This window comes from Doryrhamphus excisus, linkage group LG17, assembly GCF_037039965.1.
Source record: "Doryrhamphus excisus strain RoL-2023G ecotype Guam linkage group LG17, RoL_Dexc_Guam_v1.1, whole genome shotgun sequence".
Lineage (NCBI taxonomy): Eukaryota > Metazoa > Chordata > Actinopteri > Syngnathiformes > Syngnathidae > Doryrhamphus > Doryrhamphus excisus.
The window spans coordinates 5,908,470-5,925,686 of record NC_136373.1 but is presented as its reverse complement, the minus strand read 5'-3'; the positions used below and the strand labels follow the sequence as shown (position 1 = coordinate 5,925,686).

The 17,217-nt window shown below is 39.8% G+C and overlaps 1 protein-coding gene across 2 annotated transcripts in view; it reads right to left on the bottom strand.

Annotated features, from left to right (window-relative positions):
• The window catches only part of LOC131137090 (plexin-A1-like), a 169,909-nt gene that overhangs the window by 139,313 nt on the left and 13,379 nt on the right, over window positions 1-17,217 (bottom strand). For both annotated transcript variants that reach the window (XM_058084628.2, XM_058084630.2), the window contains exon 2: window positions 3,410-4,703. In XM_058084628.2, the coding sequence (XP_057940611.2) occupies window positions 3,410-4,561 (1,152 nt within the window). In that variant the 5' untranslated portion in view covers window positions 4,562-4,703. The remainder of the gene's footprint in view (window positions 1-3,409; window positions 4,704-17,217) is intronic.

Genomic DNA, 17,217 nt, shown 5'->3' with positions numbered 1-17,217 from the left:
GTTGCTTCAGCGAAACACGGAACATGTCTACAAGATGATGAATTCATCACAGCCGCGTCCCCAGAGCGAGTCCTTCTGACACGACCTTGATCGATTGCCGGCAAAAACGACAGATGGCCATAAAGGACAATCATGTAACTGTACACTCATTTGCATAATTAAATGCAAGCAAGCGAGGACACACACACACTGACTGCAGACAACAAGGCAACATGAAGCTGAAGACATTACCGTGTGGGCTTATGACAAAGATGAAACACTTATATTGTCCGGCGTCAGCCATGACAGTCTTCAGAAGTTAATGAAATATGCAGAACATAAAGATGCTGAACATAGGAAGTAAATATGCAGTGATCAGCATGGCGATTGCTGGTGCGGGGGATTTATCAGCAAATACAAACACTTGCAAGACCGACTTCAGCAGGTTCCATTCTTTACGTTTAAAGACCTTCCTCGGAGTCCTCTAATGTGCACCCCCTATTTTACATTCAATCCTCATCCCGTTCTCGGCGCACCATTTCAACAATAATTCAGCAGTTGCAACCCCTCCAATATCTCTCTCTCTCTATCATCATCCTTTCATTCTCAGTCGGTCTACATCAATCCAGCCCTTCTTTCATTGCATCAGCTGTTCTGTCAGCATTGTGTTTTCAGATCACATTCAGACGCCGGCTTACACACTAAGTCACTCTTTACCTCATCACTCAACAGAAAGTCAAGAGGAGGTCACAGGCAAGATTGGTGACAGAGCGAGAGCAGACGAGAGGCGAACAAAAAAGAACCAGGAGCGAAGATATGAAGGATGTTAAAGTTTACAATATTCACCAAAGAGGAGGTCATGGGAAGAAATAGGAAGGGTAGATTGAAAGAAGAATCAAGTTTGAATGGGACCGGAGAAATCTTCACGCAAATAACGAGGCTAGATTGGAAGACACTAAAGAGAAAGTGAGGGCAGAGGAGGAGAGAGAGAAGATGGGGAGAAGTGGAGAGAAGTTCAGAGATTTATGGCAGGCTGTTACAGAGAATCGACTGAATAACAGGAGGTGAGACCGGTTGAATAATTCATGAGGATACAGGGGCACCCATAATGCTCATCTATGAGGGACGGGGGAAGACAAGCCATCGGCAAATTGCAGTGTGAATTATTCCAACTGGCGATTACACTTTCCTGCTCCGTCCTTCAAAAGAACACCCTCAGAATTCAAACGATATTCAATCAAGGACGCTATTGAACATTTTAATCATGAAAAAAAAAAATTAAATGCTCTAATTAATGGGTGTATCCAATTAACCACAGTATCTTCTTGTTGCCAGGAGCATGCCAGGATTTTTCCTTTGCCAAGATTGACATTATCAGCTGTGGCTGTAGGCAACCTCCTGATGTAGGTTTTTAATTAACTCCAGACGCTGACAGTAGCTGCATTCTGAGTATCATTAGAGGTCTGCATCCAGCAGCTTTATCTACCTCAGTACTCATACTTGTTCTAGTTGTACTGTTTACAAAATACGTTAGCTTATATCTAGCTAGCTGAGCAGTTTGCCCCTTCCCACTATTACCAATATTGGTTCAATTGTGCAATGTACTTTTTAGTATGAGGTATATACTATATGTGGCCAAGTTTGCTATGTTTTTGTTTCCACTTTCTCATGCACTCCAAATCATGATTAAGGTTTACAAAATGTATATTTGTTATAAGATATCATATTATGTAAACTACTGTTAATTCCAGTTTTACCTGCTACTTCTTTCTTAAACTTTGAACCCTGACTCGCATCTTACAGAACAGAGTCTTTATCCACAAACTTACACCTGACAAATATACATACATGTAACAATATGAGTTTAAAATGAAAAATAAAAATCCTTCAAAAGTTTCCCCATAATGCACGGCGTCTGAGTAACACATTCATTGGTGCTTGCCAAGGCACTGCAATGACATCAGCTTCCCTCTGGGCTCCTTTGGCTCTTTCTGGTGGACGGAGGCAACATTGCAGTGCCATCCATCCATCCAATCTTAGCCAAGATTGACATTAACAGCTGTGGCTGTAGGCAACCTCCTGATGTAGGTTTTTAATTAACTCCAGAAAAAATATGTGAGCTTATATTAATGCTAGCTGAGCAGTTTGCCCCTTCGCACTATTACAATATTGGTTTAATTGCTGCTATGTTGTGCAATGTACTTTTTAGTATGAGGTATATATATATATATATATATATATGGTCAAGTTTGCTATGTTTTTCTTTCCACTTTCTCATGCACTCCAAATCATGATTATTTTTTTACAAAATGTATATTTGCTATAAGTTATCATATTATGTAAAATACTGTTAATTACAGTGTTTTACCAGCTACTTCTTTCTTTAACTTTGAACCCTTTATCTACAAACTTACACCTGAGAAATATACATACATGTAACAATATGAGTTTAAAATGAAAAATAAAAATCCTTCAAAAGTTTCCCCATAATGCACGGCGTCTGAGTAACACATTCATTGGTGCTTGCCAAGGCACTGCATTGACATCAGCTTCCCTCTGGTCTCCTTTGGCTCTCTCTGGTGGACGGAGGCAACATTGCAGTGCCATCCATCCATCCATCCAATCTTAGCCAAGATTGACATTAACAGATGTGGCTGTAGGCAACCTCCTGATGTAGGTTTTTAACCAGCTACTTCTTTCTTTAACTTTGAACCCTTTATCCACAAACTTACACCGGAGAAATATACATACATGTAACAATATGAGTTTAAAATGAAAAAAAAAAAATCCTTCAAAAGTTTCCCCGTAATGCATGACGTCCGAGTAACAATTAATTAAAAACAAGTAATTGGTGCTTGCCGAGGCACTGCAATGACATCAGCTTCCCTCTGGTCTCCTTTGGCTCTCTCTGGTGGACAGAGGCAACATTGCAGTGCCATCCATCAATTTTCTATGCTGCTTGTTCTCCAATGAAATTTTGACGTAATAATCAAAAAAATAACCCATGCAGGTATCTGCTATGGTAACAAAAACGGGGGTGGAACATTACTTATCTTTGAATATGTACAGATTTGAGTGTTTGAAGCTTATGTAGATACTAGTATTAGCCTATAAAAAGCACTGGTGGTGAAGCAGTGCATGTTTTTTTTTGGTGCGGTTGACATGTTCAATTCCCGGTCAGTGCCCCAACACCCAGCCATTGGAGCGCTCCAGCATGGGTCCTAAACCCAGCTAAAAGGGAGGGTGTAATTACGGGAGACATTTAAGAATTGACAAAAGTTAAATGTATCCACAACTAAATTAAATCAGAAGTGTTCCATTCATGGAACTGATAGACACAGATAGCTCCATCACCGTTATAGGCCTACAGTGGAACTAATAAGACACCTGCAAACACAAGTGGATCAAAGAGTCAGGATCAGCCACTCACCGAGTTAATGCAGGATAGTTCCTTGTTGAGCAGCCAGGGTAGAGAGAGTATCCCCACTCCACTGTAGCATGACTGAATCCTTATTTTAATCTTCTCTTTTATCTGCTTCATTGTGAACAGACACAAAGCCGTCTCCTTGGGTGGCTTGGCTCTGTTCTTCTGGCCCTGGGCAAACACAGCAAAAAGAACCTCCTCGTGCTGCGGAATACCAAGCGACTGAGCCAAACGAGACCCCGGTCGAGCCAAATAAGCATCCTGGATCAACCGATACTCCACTCCGTCCTTGGTGCAGCCAATGGGGAACTCGATGTAGGAGTAGAATTTGGGGTCATCCACGCAAAGTCGGACAATCTTTGAGGTGAAGAACTGCTCGCTGCCCGCATCCGGGGAAGTGAGCTGGGTGTCAAGTTGTAAGGTGAGATAGTAAACAAACTGTTCACTGTTGAAGCCGTAGATGTAGTAGATGTCAAATGCCGGGAATTTGGAGAGGGTGTCTGATGGGATCTTCAACTGCGAAGAGACAAATTCATCCTGGTAGACGAAGCTGAACATGTCTGCGTTCTCCTCGTTAGACATCAACTTGCGGCTGGATAGAGTCGGAAAGTACTCGGATTTCCCGTCAATGGGAGTACCGACAAAAAGTTTCCCGCCACCGCCGAAGACATCTGGCGAGATGACCACTCCAGACATGGTGCTTGCCTCAGCAACACTAGATAGATAATGCTCCTTACGATGGTGGGGCTCGCCCAGCTTGAACAAATCGTCCAGACGTAGGAACTGGCAAATTCCCTGGGAAGTACTCCCACAAGCAATTAAGCGGTTGTGGGCGTCATCGAGCAGCAGCAGTTTATTAATATTGGGAGTCTGCACCAGGTCGTGGGGGCATGACTGGACGCCGGGTGGCGGGTAACAGCGAGGATTGTCCGTCACAGGACCGGTCACGTGGCTTCGTAGCTTGGTGAGGTTGCCGGACAGCTTGTAGATCCAGTTTATGGCACCCAGGTAAACCTCACCGGATTTATTATGCACCACCAAATGTGTAAGGCCCCCTTCTGGTGACGAAAAAGACAGGAGAGAAGAAGGGGGACCTGGCGAAGACGAGGTGGTCGTGGACAGGGGGAAGATCAGGAGGAAGACGAGACGTGAAAGCATGATGGTAATGGAAGGGAAGAAGAAGTGTAATCCACTTCCGAGTGTTGATAGAAGGGGTTCTCGGAATTGACTCCCAGCTTGTCTTCTTATTTCCGGTTCTCAAGACCTCATGCCTGTTCTTCAGCCTCGAATGCCTCCAGCTCTGAGAATGGGAAACAAAGTGGATATTTCAGACAAAAGTTACTCTAAACTCACACTACTGTGGAACCTCTGAGACAAATACAGCTGGATGGGTGCAGATTCTGGAAGAACTAGAAAGCTTTGTATGTGATATAACTTAGGATAGCTCTAGATTTGTTTAAAAGAAAACGTAGTCATCACTACGACTACAGGCAACTGTTTTCGCAGGAACCACAAAATCCAAAAAAATAAACAGCTGAATAGGTGCAGATTCTGGAAGAACCAGAAAGCTTTCTGTGCTGGTTATTGTGTGTAGCTGCTGATCACAAGCCCAAAAGGAGTAAGTTGAAGCAAAAGCTTATAAATGCCTACCCCTTTTTGCAAAATATAATCATATATAAGCCCCTGTTATTATTATCATTATATTATTATTGTTATAATCTTTATCATTATTGCCATTATTATTGTTATAATCTTTATCATTATTACCATTATTATTGTTATTATCACCATTATAATCATCATTAATATGACCATTTTCATCATTATAATTGTAACAATTTTGATTTTTTTAAATTATTTAATTTTACAGACTTCATTGCTTCTTGTCGAGTGCTGTATCATTCCATCTGTTTTCTGAAATCCGCAGTATTTATGCTTTTATTGTCAATTTATTAGCCCACAATTTCCCCCTTAAGTTTAACATTTACATATCATTTTCTGGATTGCATGTGTCTAAATTTGTGCATTAAAAAAAACAAGAACTTGAGACTGTGTCTGAACAGGTGACCAACCCAAACACCATGATCAATTTTGTTGAATACGTACTGTTAAGGCCCTTGGACTCTAAAATACTGCCTATTAGAAATATTCATAACGTTTCATATAGTAAACAATAATTTACTTGGTGCCATTTTGGTATGCTTTATAAACACATCTGAGTCAATTAACACTATATGCTCTAATGTGCGGCGCAGCACAGCGCACCTACGCCTCCGTCCCTTCTCACCGGTGCAAGTAGCCAAGACAGAGGAGAAAAAGCATTTACATATCATTTTATGGATTGCATGTGTCTAAATTTGTGCATTAAAAAAAGCAAGAACTTGAGACAGTGTCTGAACAGGTGACCAACCCAAACACCATGATCAATTCTGTGCCATTTGTTGAATACGTACGGTTGAGGCCCTTGGACTCTTAAATACTGCCTATTAGAAATATTCATAACGTTTCATATAGTAAACAATAATTTACTTGGCGCCACTTTGGTACAGTTTTGAATAATAATAATAATAATAATAATAATTTGATGAAAATTCTGACATGGTGAAAATTATTAGCCCCCCATGTGAGTTTATGCTTTATAAACACATCTGAGTCAATTAACACTAAATGCTCTAATGTGCGGCGCAGCACAGCGCACCTACGCCTCCGTCCCTCTCACCGGTGCAAGTAGCCAAGACAGAGGAGAAAAAGCATTTACATATCATTTTCTGGATTGCATGTGTCTAAATTTGTGCATTAAAAAAAAACAAGAACTTGAGACTGTGTCTGAACAGGTGACCAACCCAAACATCAGTTTCTTCTTGTTAAGCCCCACCTTGAGGTTTTTATGTCTATATGTGCCTTAAAAATGGTAAAAAAATAAAAATAAAAATACAATAATATGGGACCTTTAACTCCATAAAGTCCTATTCTCTAATTCATCACATTCCTCTCCCTCTCTTCCCTTCAGACACTTCACTCGGTCAATAGTGTCTTTCATCCCGAGCCCAGCCATGATTACAGTGGTCCAGAACGCCACTCTGTTGCCAATCTCCATCAGGACAATGCAGCCCCTGTTTAGAGTCCCCGACACACACCCAGACAAAATATGAGCAGGCTACACACACACACACTTGGAGTCTGTAGTGGAGAGCATCTTTTCACCGTCCCACTGACTTCACCGTCTGACGATATTAAAAGCACAACACAGCCCCCCCCCGGTCCGCCCACCCGCCAACACATCAACACATCGATACATCCCTGCACATTTAAAATGACTGAAAATAACGAAATATCAACTCTACAATCATGACAAAAGACAGCTATTTTCATTATCACAATTCTATAAATAACCGTTAGCAATGATGAGAGCAATCATTTGACAAAACTGGGACAAGAAGCGGAAAACGGAAATATCTATGAAGTGGAAGTTTGTCTGTTTTAAAAGTTCTTCTTTCATGTCTAAATTAGACCAAATGGAAAAAACTGTACAGATCTCATAAATCTTATATACGTAGATAAAGACGGTAAAGACTGAATATTCCAATTGTTAATGTATTTACTTTTCACTACTGTTTACAGTAACAGCTCACAGTAAGTGAGCTGGAGCCTATCCCAGTTGACTCAAGAGCATGAAGAGCGATCTGGTGATTCTCAAGGCACATATAGACAGACAACCATTCACACTCAAAATCACACATATGGACAATGAGAGTTTCCAATTGGAAATATAGGCTAATAACTATAAAAGCAATCTTCACTCGCTAAATAAACTGCAAAAAAGGTCAGTAAGGATAATTTATAATGCCACCTACGGAGAACATACTAACTCCTTATTTCTAAAATCACAAATACTTCAATCTTCAAACAGCTAAAATAATGCATAAGGCTAAAAATGTCATCTAATACAAGAGCGGAGAAATATGATCTCAGGGAAGAACTACATTTGAAACACTTATATGCTAGGACTACGTTAAAAAGCCATAGCATTTCAGTATGTGGAATCAAACTATGGAATGGATTGAGTAAGGAAGTCAAACAATGCACAACGATGAGCCAATTCAAGAAACAATACAAGCAGTTGATGTTTGCTAAATACAAGGATGAAGAGTCTTGAACCAGTCATGATGTGCTATATATATCACTATATTGACACTTACTATGGTACCCATTATGGCATTGGATGGTCATATCACCTCGTACTTTGGTACGTGACAAAAAATTAAATAAAAGTTAAAAAAAAAAAAAAACAATATTAGGAAAGCAGGAAGTGAACAAATGTAACAGTTACTCCACCAGATGGAGGGGTAGGATTTAATAAGCTTTGCTTCTTCCTACTCCTCTTGGACATGTGGAACTGTGAACTGATTATGTGATGCATTCAATTGTAATCTGATGCATGTTCAAATGAAATTAAACCATTACAATTACCAATTAGCCGATCATGCATGTTTTGGTATGTGTCTCCATATAATCAATAATCAATATTGATCTTTATTGTGGATGTGAGGACATTCTGCATCTCTTCTGACACATTCTATAAAGCTCTGGACTACTTCAGGTTGATTCATGGTGATGAATATGTCAGCACCTCAATTACACATGCACACTTGTACACACACACACACACACACACACACACACACACACACACACACACACATTTGCTGACCTTCGCCAAATACTCAGGGTTAATTTATACAAGTCACTTCTTGAGCACATCCCCTGTCAACCAGAATGAAGTGTGGACATGAGAGAGCACATCCTGCTTCTGTCTGATCTTGTTTACTTCAAAAATTATACACATCATCGCCAAATCGTCGGGTTAAAAATCGGATTCGGAATCAGACACATATGGTTGTATATTAAAAGCCGACATTATGAAAAGATACATTGCCGTTTATTATCAACTCCTATATGGTTTGCAGCTAAGCACTCGCTAATGTGAGCAACCACATCCTGAACGTGGGTCCTTGGTGGAATACATTAACAGATACTGATGAATAGGTGCAGATTCTGGAAGAACTGGAAATCTTTGTGTGCCGGTTATCATGTGTAGCCGCTCTATAAGAGTCTAATAGACTTTAGCTGCATAAATAACACAGATTGTTTATATTTTAGCTTAAAAATGTGATAAAAGCATAAAGTTAAGTGTATTTGTGGCTAAGCATTGTTTTATGGGATTCGGAATATGAATAATGTGAAGGTACATATGATCACTAGCATGAAAAATAATCCAGAACTGGGACTCAAAAGCCTCTCTTTGCATTTTCTGCATCAATATAGTAGTACACTACAGTATTAATACATGTACATAGTATATGCAACAAATTAATACCATTTACATTCAATATTATATATAAAACTGGACCCCTTGCTGCAGATGGTAGAAAAGTTAAAGTCGCAGCACAGGTCAGGTGAGGATAACGGGGAAAGCGGGATAGGCACTCAAACGTGAAGAGATTTTTTATTTGGAAGCCATTTTTCAGGAAAAGGCATTTTGACGAGCTGTTAATACGGCAGTATGGAGTCCACTCACAGCCTCTTCATGCTGGATGAACACAGTGCAGAAAAGACACACATTTTGTTGAATAGATGGCAAAGTACGGTGTTTGTCAAGTGATGTCATTTGTCAGTACAAAAATAAATAAATAAATCGGACTATAAACTGTTAATCTGCAATTTTTTATAAGTCAATCAATCTCATTCACCTGGTAAAAACTGTAGGTTATAATCCGAACTAAAACACTCCGTGTTGACTAGATAGGACAGCTCTAGTCTGAGAGCTCGATGCAAGATCATTCATTCATTCATTTTCTACCGCTTATCCTCACGAGGGTCGCGGGCGTGCTGGAGCCTATCCCAGCTGTCTTCAGGCGAGAGGCGGGGTACACCCTGGACTGGTGGCCAGCCAATCACAGGGCACATATAGACAAACAACCATTCACACTCACATTCATACATATGGACAATTTGGAGTCGCCAATTAACCTAGCATGTTTTTGGAATGTGGGAGGAAACCGGAGTACCCGGAGAAAACCCACGCATGCACAGGGAGAACATGCAAACTCCACACAGAGATGGCCGAGGGTGGGATTGAATTCGGGTCTCCAAGCTGTGAGGTCAGCGCGCTAACCACTCAACCGCTTTGCAGCTCTGTTTATAACTTGAATAGCAATGGTCCGACTCTAACCAAAACGGATGCTAACCAAATACATTTCTCTCATAACAAATAATGTAAATTAATTAATCCAGCTGTCTTCGGGCGAGAGGCGGGGTACACGCTGGACTAGTCGCCAGCCAATCACGGGGCACATATAGACAAACAACCATTCACACTCACATTCATACCTATGGACAATTTGGAGTCGCCAATTAACCTAGCATGTTTTTGGAATGTGGGAGGAAACCGGAGTACCCGGAGAAAACCCACGCATGCACGGGGAGAACATGCAAACTGAGGGTGGGATTGAACTCGGGTCTCCTAGCTGTGAAGTCTGCGCGCTAACCACTCGTCCACCGTGCAGCCCTGTTTATAACTTGAATAGCATTAATGGTCCGACTTTAACCAAAATGGATGCTAACCAAATCAATTTTTCTCATAACAATTAATGTAAATCTAATTAATCCATTCCAGAAAGCCAAAAACATAACAAAACAATTCCAATTGCATATAAATGATGAATGAAAAGCATAAATAAATGTTTAAGGTCACTTCATTGAATCCCAAAGATATGATGTAGCAGCAAAATCAATAACTTTCACCTTTTTTGAGTTACTTTTTTAACTTAATCATGTTTCTCAGATCAGTAACCCGAAATAGAGTCAACAACTAGTAGAACAAGGAACCGAGAAATTTTCATCTCTTTTCGTGCATCGGATCAGGAGTGGAAGGGAGAAAAAAAAAGTATGGGATGTATCTGACCCTGCTGTATCACACATTTCATTGAAATCCATTCCAAAATGAAAAAAAAAAAAAAACTATATCCATGTTACAAACACGATCCAACTCAATTCCGGTCAAGGATCTAGATCAAGTATTTGTCCACCGGTTCTAAAAGCTACACGGCAAATTACACACAAAACACAACCTACTCTATTGTCTGATGCAACACAGGGAAAGTGTGTGTCTGTATTGTATTGTGTGTGTTGGCGTGGGCTGCAGCACCATGCTGCGGGAACACACTGCTTGCGTTTACGGTCGCATTCCACCAGTGACACAATGACCTAGTGGACAGCTGCAGGAACACACACACACATAGCATCCAGTTAAACACGGCCATATTCAGCCTAGACAGGAAAAAAAAAAAAAAACGTGGTTATTCTGTGAAGAGTCTTCCATATAAATGAAATGACATGCAGTATATTGTAAATTCATTTAAAAGCACAATGGCAGGTGCAGTCATCGCTCATTCACACACATAGCGGTGTAGTCGAGCTGAAATAATTCCTAATCTGACCATAGCCTCCTCTACAATGTGCCCCGTTTCCATCTCCAAGCTCTCCACAGTTAGAGGGATTTAAGGACTTACAGATAAAGTCCAATCCTGACAGATGTAAAACGCTTATGTTCACACACAGGCTCCAATTATAAGTACAATAGAGCTACTTCCAAGATGGTTAGTACCTTTTTATGTCCAATTTATATAAGAGAAGAAAATATAATAACTGGATGTTGACAAAAAAAAAAGTTTAGATTTGCATTTTGTAGTGTAGAATTTCAAGCTTAACACTGTCTCTTTAAGGTCAGTTCTTTCAGGTTTTGTGGTGACCCCTATAGCACTGACACCCCCCCCCCAAAAAAAAACAATAAATAAATAAATCTGGAAAAAAAAAATGTCACCGGATGTTTTTCAACAGGGCGGTACGGCGGACGAGTGGTTAGCGTGCAGACCACACAGTTCAATTCCACCCTCAGCCATCTCTGTGTGGAGTTTGCATGTTCTCCCCGTGCATGCGTGGGTTTTCTCCGGGTACTCCGGTTTCCTCCCACATTCCAAAAACATGCTAGGTTAATTAGCGACTCCAAATTGTCCATAGGTATGAATGTGAGTGTGAATGGTTGTTTGTCTATATGTGCCCTGTGATTGGCTGGCTGGCTGGCTGGCTGGCCACCAGTCCAGGGTGTACCCCGCCTCTCGCACGAAGACAGCTGGGATAGGCTCCAGCACCCCCCGCAATCCTTGTGAGGAAAAGCGGTAGAAAATGAATGAATGAATGTTTCGGGTTTTGTGGTTACCCCTATAGCACTGACACCCCCCCCCCCAAAAAAAACATTTTTTAACTCTAATAATGATTTGGAGTGCATGAAAAAGTGGAAAGGAAAACACACCACATGTATATTCCACAACAGAACCAATGTTGTTTAGCAGTAAGGTACAATACAATCCGACAAGTGTATGAGTTCCACACCAGGAACATAAAGATTCCTAATGGTGATGGGTGATGACTGCAGCTACTGCCATCAAAAAAATAAAAAATAAATAAAATGGAAAAATCAGGAGGCTGCCTACAGCCACACCTGTTGCCACTAACTCATGACTTGACACTGATTAGAGACAAATAAAACCTGAAGAAGTGTGTGTGTGTGTGTGTGTGTGTGTATAGTCTCCAAATAGAGGACCCTGCAGCTAAAGCCATTTAGTGGCTCTTTAAGTGCTTGAATAGACCAAAAGCACGCTTCTTTATCATGGAATTTGGCGTAGATAATCGAAGCTGGCTGCCAACCGCAGAACAGCAATTTTGCTGTTTAAGAAAATGAGAGCGAGGGAGACAGAAGGGGGGAAACAAAAAGAAACCACATTATCCCCAAGTAGGAATAAAAAAAAAAAATCTGCACTCAATGACAAAAGTGGAGCAAAAAAAAAAAAAAAAAAAGAATCCCCAATGGTGCCTATTGTGGTTTCATACGTGAAAAGGCTTTTAGGGATGTATCACCATCCATCTTTATAGTGGCGCTGCATTAGAAGCCTGTTTTATTATGGCGGCAACGCTGGCTGTAAAGTGAGCTGTCAGTACAAATGTTCAGCCGCCATTAGGAGGAGCCAACACTAAACACACTCATTTGGCAGCGGAGTCGTTTTTTTTTTTTTTTTTTTTTTAACGAGCGCTATTTTTCTCCGTTTTTACGACATCAGATTAAATCGCGTGAGCTGCAGGAGGACGAGGCGCCTTGTGATATAAATAGCAATAACGCTCTCGCAGATATTAAATGGATGATACATGATATGACATACACGCAGCAGATGGGGAGCTTTGTGTTTGGTTGCACTGGGAACAATAGGAATGACCTCACCATCGACACATTATAATGGGACTGAGACTTTAGCTTGTATTTTCAACTCGGAATGGTAGTGTTAAATTAAATTTATATTGTTTTTATATCGTTTTATCGTGATACATTCTAAAAATATTGTGATATATGCTAAGGTCCATATCGCCCCATCTTATGTTATATAATAATAATGGTAATGGTTTTATTTCATTTGAACATGCATCAGATTACAATTGAATGCATCACATAATCAGTTCACAGTTCCACATGTCCAAAAGGAGTAGGAAGAAGCAAAGCTTATTAAATCCTACCCCTCCATCTGGTACTTTTACAATCAGTAACTGTTACATTTGTTCACTTCCTGCTTTCCTAATCTAATTTAATATTTTTCTTACTTTATTAATTTTTATAAATTTTTATATTTTTTTTTATTAATTTTTGTTTTATTTGTTTTATTTGTTTTTATTTTTTGTCATGTACCCAAGTACGAACAAATAATGTGTATGGCCATATCACCTCATACTTTGGTACATGACAAAAATTAAAAAACTAAAAATACAAAAATAAAAAACATTTTAAAAAAAACAAAAATTAGCTGCTTCGGTACGTGACAAAAAATACAAAAAAAAACTATAAAAAAATTATTTAAAAAAACTTAAATTATATTAGGAAAGCAGGAAGTGAACAAATGTAACAGTTACTGATTGTAAAAGTACCAGATGGAGGGGTAGGATTTAATAAGCTTTGCTTCTTCCTACTCCTTTTGGACATGTGGAACTGTGAACTGATTATGTGATGCATTCAATTGTAATCTGATGCATGTTCAAATTAAATGAAACCATTACCATTACATTACCATAATGGGTACCATAGTAAGTGTCAATATAGTGATATATATGGCACATCATGACTGGTTCGTGATCTGGTACTTTTACAATCAGTAACTGTTACATTTGTTCACTTCCTGCCTTTCTAATATACATTTTTTTAGTATGTTTACATTTTTTTTATTTATTAATAATATAGTAAATAGGCATTTAACTATAGTTTGTTTACTTTATGTATGCTATTTATGTCTAATCTCTTTTTAAAGCAAGATTTTTTCCATTCATCTGATTATATGATCAAATGCTGCACACACACACACACACACACACACACACACACCAGAGCATAATGTAACATCTCTTTCAGCTGCCTTAACGCACATGCCAAGGCAAATCACACTTGATGAAACAGTTGCGCTCCAATCACACACCTACACATGCACACAAATACATATGCATACCTTAAGGCAAGATGAGACATCACACACACACACACACACACACAACACACAAATTCGGCCAAATGTGTGTCTTCATGTGCATCACAGAGAGGAAGTGTGCGTTTCCACGTGCAACAATGTCTGTGGGTATGAACCCGTGTCATCCATTGGTGTGTCATATCCACTCTGATGTGACCTTTAAACACAGATATTTTCTTTCCAGGGCCTGCAAGCAACACTGCTAACACAATTACGTCGGGCTAATGAACAGAGGAACCTGATAAAGTGTAACACACACACACACATATAGTATACACACACACACACGTTTTCCTTCATGCATATCAATCCCCCTGCAAAGGCTACATTTGCATCTTTAATATAAATGAAAGCACTTATTAAAGTTCACGGCGCCGCCAAGATCAGATGGAAGGAAGAGCTGGACTAAATCCAGGATGTTTAACCTGTCACGTCTCTTTCGGCTCTTAAAATCCCAAACACGCTCGCTTCTACTGCATGTGTACACGAGGACATATAAATCTTTTTTTTTTTTAGCATTACATCCAATGACAATACAATTTTATGATTATAATAAGAATCTATGCTGGTGTATTTAATATCCCTCATATCTTACAACCATCACATTTCATTATGACAGTATATACAATATGCATACAACACTAGAGAAATGAAATTTGCATATACTTTAGAGTCATATATATATTATATGTTTACATGTATTCCATGTATTTATTAAGACTTGTGTTGGCAGCTATTTGGACAATCATGGCCGTCCGTATGTTGGCAGTAAATCTATACAGTGGAAGTTTCGATGTCGATTTCCAGAGGAATGGCTGACTCACATCGACATAATCAAAAGGCAAACTAGCCTTTGCCTTCACACGACAAAAAAGTCCTACATGACACTAAACCCCGGGCTCACACTATTGGTGGGTAAAACTGTTCACTTCAGTTAACCGGATCATTCAGTAAAAAGAGCCGTTCATTTCGGTCAATTGGTTGCTAGCCTGTGATGTGCATAAACCCTGTGAGTCATGTCAGTCCGTTCACGTTCGTTCCGACTCAAAAATTATAGTAGGAATAACATAAAGGTTTTTAACATTTTTTACAAGTTGCACGGCAGTCTAGTGGTTAGCGCGCAGACCTCACAGCTCGGAAACCCGAGTTCAATCCCACCCTCTGCCATCTCTGTGTGGAGTTTGCATGTTCTCCCCGGGTTTTCTCCGGGTATTCCGGTTTCCTCCCACATTCCAAAAACATGCTAGGTTAATTAGCGACTCCAAATTGTCCATAGGTTTGAATGTTGAGTGTGAATGGTTGTTTGTCTATATGTGCCCTGTGATTGGCTGGCTGGCCACCAGTCCAGGGTGTACCCCTCGCTCTCTTGCCAGAAGACAGCAGCTATAAAGTACAAAATGTCAACAGACTGTGTATTAAACATACAAAAAATATTAAAATAAACAATATAAATGTAAAAAGAATGAACGACCGACGCGTCTCGGAATCGGTCTTTCAGTCAGCTAACGATAGGATAAGACAGACAGGCACGCAGATTGACTCTCCAGCCAATCAAAACAAATCATTTGCAACTGAACGGACTGAACGGGTATTTTAGGGGTGGTGACCTCATTTATTCCGTTCACAAAAAAGAACTAGTTCTATTGATTCGGTCGTTCATGTACAACCACAGGCAGGCTCGCACACCTGCCTGTATGCAAGGCTAGTTGCGCAGCCGGAGCAGACGCTCAGATTCACGACAGATTCAGTGTAAGCGTGGGGTAAGTGAATGCCTCGCTGCTATGCATTGGATTACTCAATCTGTTTGTGATTAACAAGTGTTGGTGCTGACAGCATAAAAGGCCAAAGTTTGAAGGGGTGTAAAAAAAAAAAAAGGTCAGATCATCCTCTTGTGCATGCAGGCGACCTGGAGTTTAACTTGACCTCTGACCTCCCGATGGGCCCATAAAAGGCCAAAGATTTTCCCACCTCAAATTCCTCAAGGAACAAATCAAATTGAGTTAAATAGCAAATAAACATACGTCATTGGGTGCTCGGTGCCGCTACGTACTGCTAGCTTGAAGTTGACTTTTCTGATTTTTGATCAACATTTGCAATAAAAGTGATTCAGCTCCAATAACCTTCCCCATCTCTTTAATTGCCAAAATTCTCATGTCACAAAGGAACCTAAGCCCTATAATAAGATGTCAATCAAATTAAAAGCTAAAATATTTAGCTACCCGCCGCTAATAAACAATAACAAACGACAATGATGACATTCACCATGCACTATGACTGTGGCCTACGATCAATGCCGGTACTCAAGGACCAAAGCATTCATCCACTACTGTACCGCGGTGCGTTATGTGTGACGAAGTACCTTCATAAGATGGGCCTTTCAAGGCTACACCAATGCCAAGGTGAGGTTAAAAATGAAGGGGGGGGGGGGGGGGTAACAGGGAGGGGTAGATGCCATCAATCAAAGAGTTCAACTTTGGTCCACTGCAATAAACATAACAGTGTATACAAATTACTTTATCCCTTTAATAGTATCCAGTTCTTCATGGACCTTTTCTAATTCTGGGCCACTCTTTACCAGATACAGGAAGTACACTTCCTGAGTGAGGCATATGCTAAATAATAATGAAGCGCATTTCATTATGGAATCCAATCACTATTGAACAATAAGAATTAGAATAAGAATTATTATATTATAATAAAGCTCCGTTGACACGGATATTTATGTAAAAACCTTAAGACGATAGCATAAAAGCAATCATTTAGCCGGGTGGGTGGCGTCCAACTTGGCAGACATATGGTTTTCATAAATAAACGATGTCATAAAATACATAAGATTACACCGTACAGGAAGTGAAACCCTTTATTTCATATATATTATTTCCCATGGAAGTATTTTTTTTTAATGTAAAAAAGGCTCCGAGCTTGCGTACCAAAAGCGGTACCCATGCCACAGTTTCAGAATCCATCTAAAGCATGTCTTTATGGAGCTTGCTGATACGTTTTGCTGTCCTAAGACTCATATGACTCGATTTTTTTTTTTTAAAATCGACAGCAAGTGTGATGATAACCATAGAACAGTGAACTGAATATTATACTTATTATTATTGTAATCTGTGGTGTTCTAAAGAGCTTAAAAATTCATGTTCTTCCACAGCATACTCATCCAAGCATGCCTTTGTAAACCTGCAAAAACAA